An 8937-nucleotide genomic window follows, 5' to 3' on the forward strand; every position below is an offset into this window, starting at 1 on the left:
CGAAGGAATAATTGACGGCAGAACACCAAAATAATTTACTGACTTTCTGGCCATCTGAGATGTAGAGGCGTTTGTTTCCTCATCAGAACCAATTTGTGGAAACGTAGCATTACACGTGTTTCTCTGCAGTGAACGGGTGCCGTCGGAATAACCCTAACCCTTTAATATGTAAACATAACATATTGTCTTAAATATGTACATGCATGTATTTGTACTTATATATATATATATATATATATATATATATATATATATATATATATATACATAATAAATATACAAAGTATGCACACATTTATTATGTAAACGCTTCCTCCAGTAAAAAAAAAAAAATCCCATCATCTGTTGTCCTCTCATATCCACAAATACATTTCTTCAGAAGCGTTTTCGCTTGTAAACAGTGTTAGATCTGCGCATATGTCTCTTCTGATTCGGGCATCTGAGACAACATTTTCACTAAACAACTTTAATGATTGCAGGCTCGTATTTTAGCCAGAAGTTTTAAAGTTAAAGGAAGACAGATTTTTATCCCAGACCCTCAGCATTTTGTTTAACGAGATGCTAACTTGGACTCCCACTCTGACGGCACCCATTCACTCTAAGACGGTTCAGTGGTGAACAATTGATGTAATGCTACATTTCTCCAAATCCGTTCTGATCAAGATCAACCAACTCATCTTAGATGACCTAAAGGCGCGTGTTTTTAAGTAACAGCCCAAGCTCCTATTTCCAGCTAAGAAAGACCGAAAAAATACAGAACTGTATTGAATTCAACAAACCTGGAACGACTTATTCAACATTAACCACGCTTCAGAAATTCTATCAACCGATCAGAATCACGAATTCAATGGCGCTACGATACGAGCTACACACCGGTGGACTAAGCGCATTTGTTCTGTAAGGTCTGCAACCGGCTGAGATATTTTACATCGCCGGGAGGCTGCAGGACAGACTGGGTTATTCCTAAACCTCTGAGAATGCAGAGATGGTTTCCAAAGCAACAGGCTTCTTTGGGAGGGAAACGCACAGACGGTGCGTCATCGGTGCCCTCTAGTGGGCACGCATCGAGCCGTCGAGGGCAACGCGAGGCCTTGAGAAAGACATGCCTTTACCCTTTCCATCATGTGCGTGACAGAGGAACAATCGCATCATTACCACCCGAGGGTTGCATTCGATACTCTTGTAAATGTTAAACCCTCAGCTAATGCAAATGCAATTAGGGGAGGCGGAAAACTCTATATCAGGGTAATCCCGGAGCATTCTTTTAAAGGCTGATCTCTTGTTGGGGACAAAAGAAGCTGATAAATATAGAGGCTGGTGAGAGTGAGGCTTTCTGTGGAGTGTTCACAGCGCTGCTTTTGTTGTATTTTTCTGAATGTCTGTGTAAAAGTGTAGTTTTTACAGTACGTGGTAAGGTTTCATTCATTTTCGAATTGCACAAAAATATCAGTACTAATAATCGTTTGATATTAAATGTCGACCAACTATATAAATATGTCTGTTCATTTACAGATTTTTGCATTAATCTAACACTTATCACGCATCCAAAATAAAAGTTATTGTTTACATAATAAATGTGTGCGTACTGTGTATATTTATTATGTATATATAAATACACAGAAAATATAAAAAAAAAAAAAAAAATAATATATATATATATATATATATATATATATATATATATATATATATATATATATATATATATATATATATGTGTGTGTGTGTGTGTGTGTGTGTGTGTGTGTAAATATATTTTCAAAATTTATAATGGGTGTGTCTGTGTATTTATATATACATAAACACTTTTGTTTTGGATGCAATTAATCATCTGACAGCACTATTATTAATTTTTTAATCTGGTATTTATTGATGTTCTGATTCGGCTATCTTAGTTTACTTTTCATTTTAATGTGTGTACATAATGTGTGTGTGTATAAATTAAATATTTAAATAATATCTACAGGTTGTTTATTTCTATATATTCCATACATATTAAATTAAATATATTTTTACACATATTATGCAAACAAAAACCTTTTTTTTTTTTAAATTGCGATTAAACGTTTGACAGCTCTACAGAATATACACAGAATATATTAGTTACACACACTATGTAAACTAAAACTTTTATTTTTGGATGCGATTAACTGCAATGAATCGTTTGAAAGCTTTTGAGCCACCGATTTCCGACACATGCACCTTGCGAATCCAAGATTTCCAGGTTTCAATCTATGGATCAACCTAGGATCGTGTTGATACTTGCATTAAAGGATACTGATTACACTGTTATTACAAAAATGTAAACAGCCGGTCCTAAAGATCGTGATTTGAAACCAAAGAGGACGCCAAGCTCGGATTGCAGAGAAAGATGCAACAGCCGTGCCGCATGAGAGCTAAAAGACAAATTGAAACTGTGGCAAGGAGAACAAAGAGAGACAGATTGGTAAAAAATAGGCTCCTCTGGGGTTTGCAGAAAGAAGACTTCCACAGCACAACAGTGTGTGTTTGCCATCAGCTTACAGTGATCGATCACCCACCCAGCTGCCTCAAGCCACCCTGCACCTGTCCCTCTTTGCTGTCATTGAGCGGCACCATATTTGCCTCAGCAGTCACCTTTAGCACTAATCAAAGGCAGATGCTTTGCATTAAGCTTTATAGACGCACAAAAGCCTAATTTAATCAATTAGATCGCTTTAAACTGTTACAGTGTGGTAACAAACAGACGGATAGAGAAGGAGCACAAAGGACACGACTGTGTGGTGGATTTAAAACCAACGTGAATCTCATCATTTTGAGATGCTTAGCAGTTCGGATGAAAATATACTAGTGCCGTTAAATGATCGCAATTAATCGCATCCGAAATAAAGGATTTGTTTACATTATATATGTAGGTGTACTGTGCGTATTATACACACACACACATATATATATGTATATACATCCACACACACATATACATATATACACACACACATAGAATATATATATTAAACATTGTCACATATATTATATTGCCATTAGTGCTATCACTAATTTAGTGTAATTAAATATTAAAAAAATATATATATATATATATTAGTCTTTTAAACATACTAAGTCTGCTTTAATCCCATTCTTTTAATGTAATAATTTAATGGAAAATACAGTAAAAATAGTTTCTATTTTTTCTGTATTTTTTCATTAAATTATTAAATAATATATAATTTTATATTTTAATAATACAAAATAATTTAAAGTTTAACATAGCTGTTTGATGCTTTTTTAAAATGTAATTTATTCCTGTGACGGTATTAACAATAATGTTAAAAGCAGTTGTGCAGCTTAATATTTCTGTGAAAAATGTGTTTGAGCATTCTGGTGACAAATAATCATAATAAAAAAAAAAGAAACAGAAATTAAATAGAAATCAGACATTTTCTCCTGATCAATTTAATGCATTTCTACTCATCTATTTTAGAAATAAGAAATGTTTAATCAAATACTTAACTATACAAAATTAAAAAAGCGATAGCACTAATGACAATTTAATATGTGTGACAATGTAAAAGAACACTTTTTGAGTGAGACAAAACACAAACCAAAATAACTGTTTTTTTGATCTGGCCTCATTCTGTCAAGAAGCTCCTTGTAGAAAATGCAAGTGAGGAGGTGTTCATCTGCTAAATTCTTCCTCCCGGAGATGAGCGGCACACAAAACAAATAGATGACCAGAGAGAAAATGGCGGTCCACTGAGTTAATGCTCTTTAGATGAATGACCACAATTTGAGTTTCTATTTTTGGACGCGGTCAAGGCAGGCTCAGAATAATCCTATAGTGCTATGGATGAATGGATCAGCTCATGGAGGATGCATTCATAAAGCAAGCGCATATATGAGGATCATTATGAATTTGCATGTTTATCGATATCATTTGGGTTCTTGTAGGGAATCTAAAGAGAATGCAGGAGTCTTTGTTGCACATGAATTACTGCATACAGCAACACTGACATCTAGAGACACAGTCTGGAACTGTCAATCTATTCAACAGTGACAGTCCTATTGTTATTGAATATTTGAACACTCTAATACTGAATGATTGTGACATAACTGTACATGTCTGACTGTTCTAAAAGCCCTTTCTAAAAAAACTCCTCCTTGTAAACTAGTGCTCGGTATCTACATGAATGAGGTTTACCTTAATGAATGAAGTGTTTACCTTTTAATGATCCACGATTGACACTCAGGCATGCGGCCCACGCACTCCAGAGCAGCACAGTAAGACCCAATGTTGGGTTTCAGACCGGCTTCATCGATCAGAATGAATAGGCGACGAATATGACTAAAGGAACCCTGCAAAGCACAAAAAAATATATATATATATATATATATATATATATATATATATATATATATACACACACACACACACACATATATATATACATATATACACATATATATATATAATAAATATTGTTCTTTTATATTCTATTCTATTAAAATAAGAAGAAATGTCTCCAAAAATCATGTGACACTAAAGACCAACTTATATATATATATATATATATATAAAGAGAGAGTTACAAATGGGTCATTATAATGATGCACTGACAGTTGCATTTATTTGTTTACTATATTTTTAAATATTTAGTTTTTGGCTTACTAATAATTTATAAAGAAAGATGCTTAATACATACTTTTTTTGCCCACATCTTCATCACGATGTTGTAGGTGCTGACAGACAAGTTAATTCGTCTGGATAATTGCCGGTGATGAAAGAGCAGACAGTTCTGAGCTCTAGCTACGTCATCAATGAAAACACATGCCTCCAAGTAGCAGCGGATTTTGAGCTGAGGATCCCCATAGCGGTTTCCCTCCTTATCCTCTAGAAGCTTTTCAGAAGGACTCAAGCTCTCCTGGTCAATGGCGTTGTCTGCATCGAGCTCCTCTGCCTTGTCGCATTCTTTATCCGCAGGTTTCTCTTGTGTAGACATCTCCGAAACGCTGCCAACTTCACTGCTGGAGATCTTTTGCACTCCTGGAAACCTGACGGCTGAACTTTCCGAGACTCTCGAAATCATCTTCTTCCTTTTCTGCACAGCACCGGCTTTGGAGGACATCGTGGTAGACGGAGAGCCTTTGGAGTCTTCTACTTTAGTTTTTGTCTCACTTACTTTGCCCGTTGCGACGGTCTTCGTAGATGTACCAGGACGCATCGAACTCTCTTTGCTGTTTTTACCCACAACTGTCTTGTCGTGCATTCTATGCGAAGTTTGTTTTTTGAGAGTAATCCACTTTTCACGCTTCAGTTTCTCCATCCAGCGACTTGGTTGAGTTTTGAAAGGCACGACACCTTCAGTTGCACCTTTTTTGGCGGATGGCCCACTTTTAAGCATTTCTGTTTTGTCTCGCGGCAAGTTCTTTTGACTATTCCCAGGTGATGTTTTCTGTACTTTCTGCTGCATTTTGATGATTTGCACCTTTGAATGTTTGACGTCTACAACGGCGTCGGATTGCAGTTGTTGGATTCTGGCCTCCAGAACTGCAAAAAATAAAAGTTGAAGAGAAAAAGTAGTTCACGTGACGGTATTATGCACCCATAAAAAAGTAAACTTTATTTTACTTAAAAATGAACATCTATGTTAAGTTGTATATGTATCTCATCTGCTTGAGTGTTTATATCAACAAATATTTTTAAACTGCATTATCAAGTATCGGTATTTTTTTTGTAATTAACATTAGCATTAGTGTTTCCCATTTAATTGTGGACGCCTGAATCTTGTCTTTGACCCTGTACAGGAAAACATGATTATTAGTGATTGTTATTATCATTGGAAAAAACGTAAGCTATGTTGTAAGACGAAACTCTTTAAAAAATAAGATATGATACAACTTCATCTGCATGCATAAACTCCTAGAATATATATATATATATATATATATATACACACTATATAGCAAATATTAACTGCCGATATGTTTACATTATTGTATAATATTGTCCAGATATAATCTGCTAAAAGTGACAAAAGGGCATGGAAATTTAAGGATAATATAAACGTGTTTTTTTCTGTAAAGAGTCTGTTTTGTGAAAAGTGCTGCATAAATAAAGCCGACTTGAAATGAAAAACTAAATAAGTATTACCCAACCAAAAATCAGCCAATTTGTCGAAAAAAACCCCAATCAAACAAACAAAAAAGGGTAAAAATTCAGTTGTTCTCTTATAACGTCAAAGATTAAAATCAAATATACAATTATAAATTGAAATGTATCATACCATCCAACAGCTGAGACTGTTCCCAGAATCTTTTCTTCCCGTCTTGCTTCTTGGGGATGGCTGAATAGTGTCTTTGGTAAATTGTAGCCCATGTTTTGTCTGAAAAATGACAGATGACACGGTGACCTAAAAAGTTTAAAGGTAAACTCTACTGTTCGTAATTTGTTGCTGGATCATAATCTAGATATATAGTCTAATACGACAAATGATTCAAACAGGCATAATAGATCTAGACATTCATCAAAGAAGGAGCACAAATGTGCTTTTACAATTGTGTAAGTGTTTGAACTACGTCTGAATGTCATAAAGCCTCGCTGACATTGAGACCTCATCGATGTAAACAACAGCAAGTGCTCGATTTTGTTTCTTTAAGGTGCACATTTCAACCTAAAACCGAAATATACCAGACACAAAACAAATGACAGACTTAATGTGATTTGAAGGACGGCAAAACTGTCTCGTTGTGTTACCTTGTAGTTGTCTCTCTCCAGTGCCGCGTATTCTGAGACACAGATGGCAATAATCGCCGTTCAGAAATCTCTGAACGCTTCTGTCAACCGCAAAACTGCGAGTTAAAGCAGCTGAATAGGCACAGAGCCTCAAAAGAGACATGTTATCATGATAGTTTAAAACACCGCGTTACCCGGTGCAGAAGGCCGCCATTTTGTTCAGACCTGACTAGTTCATAGGCGATACAAGGAGTTTAGACATCAAGGAGCGACGAGCAGATCGACCAAATTTCGTCCTGTGGTCGGATGAAACACCTGACAGATAGACTGTACATCTCGTGCAAGCATGTAATCACTTGTTTCATATAAGCTTTAGCATTTGTTCTTAACGCAAGGAGGAAATAGGGGGCAAGCTGACTTTTTTTGTCAGCTAATGTAACAAAAACATTGTTATAAAAGTTGTCTTCAACCTAAATTAACCCGTTAAATCTCTTATTTTACTAAATACACTTACGCTCGTTATTTTATTATTATTACAAAAAGACGTACTGAAGTAGCATTTTGTTTTATTGGTTAAGTTTGACAGCTTTCGTTTGTGCGTACATTTTTAAAACGCAAAAACCGAAGAGACCGATTTATTTAGGTTTTAAGACATTAAACGATTTGTTTGATGTCATGTGATATGTGATTTCAAAATAGAAAATGTACAGTAGATGGCGAACTTTGCCAAGTAATGTCACGCGATCCAGTACAAAGGTCACGATGCGTGCGCCTCGGTATTTTTTGCCGCGCAAATCAGACCGAGGTACACGAATGCGTCTTTCAGTTTTTCACTTTTCGACTGAATGCGCCGGGTTTCTTTGTTCTGTGATGCATGCAACTTGATATTTGTTGGTGAATATGCTATTTTCCGGGTGGCTAAGCGAATTGGGCCCGGTTAATATTTTGTTAATATTTGAATGCATTACATACGGGGATGTGTTGGCATTTGAACAGTAAAGTTGTCCTAATTCTGTTAGGTGTTTGGCTGACTGAACCTCTCACTAATTAAAGCTTTGCATCATAAATAAATCGTAAATTTAAAAAAATGAAATTATAATGGGAAATGGATGATTGAAATTAAAAATTATAGTACGATTATAAAAATATGTTTCCCGAGCACCCTGATTCAGTGCTTATTAAAATAATTTTTGCATTTATCGTGTGACACGGAAAGGACTGCTGAAAATTCGGCCTCACCACAGCAATAAGTTACCATTTAATGTGTTTTTGATCAAATGACTGCATTAAAAAATGTTATTGACCCCAGTTAGGCTATTTAATGTAATTTAATTAGGCTCTCTGAAATGCATCTAAATTCTGAAATAAGTCAGTGCAGCACAATTATATCAACAGTTCGATGGCAGTCATCAAAGCAAGTGCATATCTAGTAGGTGGAGATCAGACGTTGTTTGTCGCTACGGTTCACAGGGTCACCTTTCTGACAGAACCATTTGATGTCAAGCTCTGGTGTGACAGTCATTACTGGAGAGAAGAGAGCCATTCAAGACCCTGAAAATAACTGCAGCTTGGACAAGGCTGCCATTCTCTGGGAATCTGATATTCAGACATCTGTGCATATACCTATATGAAGTTGTGCGTTTCTTTGTTTTTGAGAAGTAGGAGCTGCTTTTAAAATGTTCACCTGATTAGCCAATGCTTCATGCAGGCCTGAGTTGACGTTTTGGAAAAAGTACAGTAAAAAATTTTGGAAAGGGCAAAATTCTCGCTCTTAATTTAGTCCGCTAAACATACCAATGCTAGGTGTATTTTACAACCACACCGAGAGCGTTAGCATACCCTCATGCAACACATTTAGGAAAAACTCTCAGCACCTGTCAATACTAATAATTCAATGCTTAAAATATGAAAAAATGGCAATTGAAGGAAGATTTGTTTGAGTTCCTAAAATTGGTAATAAATATCTCCCACATCTGAGACGCATCTCTATTTGATTATCGCTAACAATGAAAGTTATCCGATCATATCCGCAATCTTTTTTCTTTAAAAGGTAACAGTCCATGTTATCACGTGTAGATCTCTGTCAACTATCCCGAGAGGACGAAGACTCTGAGGAGCTGTTGATCAGATAGACTGCTCACTTATCACTGATTTCGGCTACAATGGACAATGGTCACGAAGCAGGAAATGCAAACAGGCTTGTTGTAGATTGATCTTCTGTTGCGGCG

General features: G+C 35.9%; 1 protein-coding gene across 2 annotated transcripts in view; it reads right to left on the reverse strand.

Moving 5' to 3' along the window:
* Positions 1-6945, reverse strand: part of polrmt (polymerase (RNA) mitochondrial (DNA directed)) — a 39642-nt gene extending 32697 nt beyond the window's left edge. For both annotated transcript variants that reach the window (XR_006247701.1, XM_043223055.1), the window contains exons 1-4: positions 6731-6945; positions 6261-6359; positions 4680-5524; positions 4199-4332 (exon numbers count right to left, since the gene is read on the reverse strand). Coding sequence is in view for 1 of the 2 variants with exons in the window: in XM_043223055.1 (XP_043078990.1) it covers positions 4199-4332; positions 4680-5524; positions 6261-6359; positions 6731-6872 (1220 nt within the window). In the remaining variant the exon portion in view is untranslated. The remainder of the gene's footprint in view (positions 1-4198; positions 4333-4679; positions 5525-6260; positions 6360-6730) is intronic.
* Positions 6946-8937: the final 1992 nt, after the last annotated feature.

Source organism: Puntigrus tetrazona, chromosome 22, assembly GCF_018831695.1.
Source record: "Puntigrus tetrazona isolate hp1 chromosome 22, ASM1883169v1, whole genome shotgun sequence".
NCBI classification, from domain to species: Eukaryota; Metazoa; Chordata; class Actinopteri; order Cypriniformes; family Cyprinidae; genus Puntigrus; species Puntigrus tetrazona.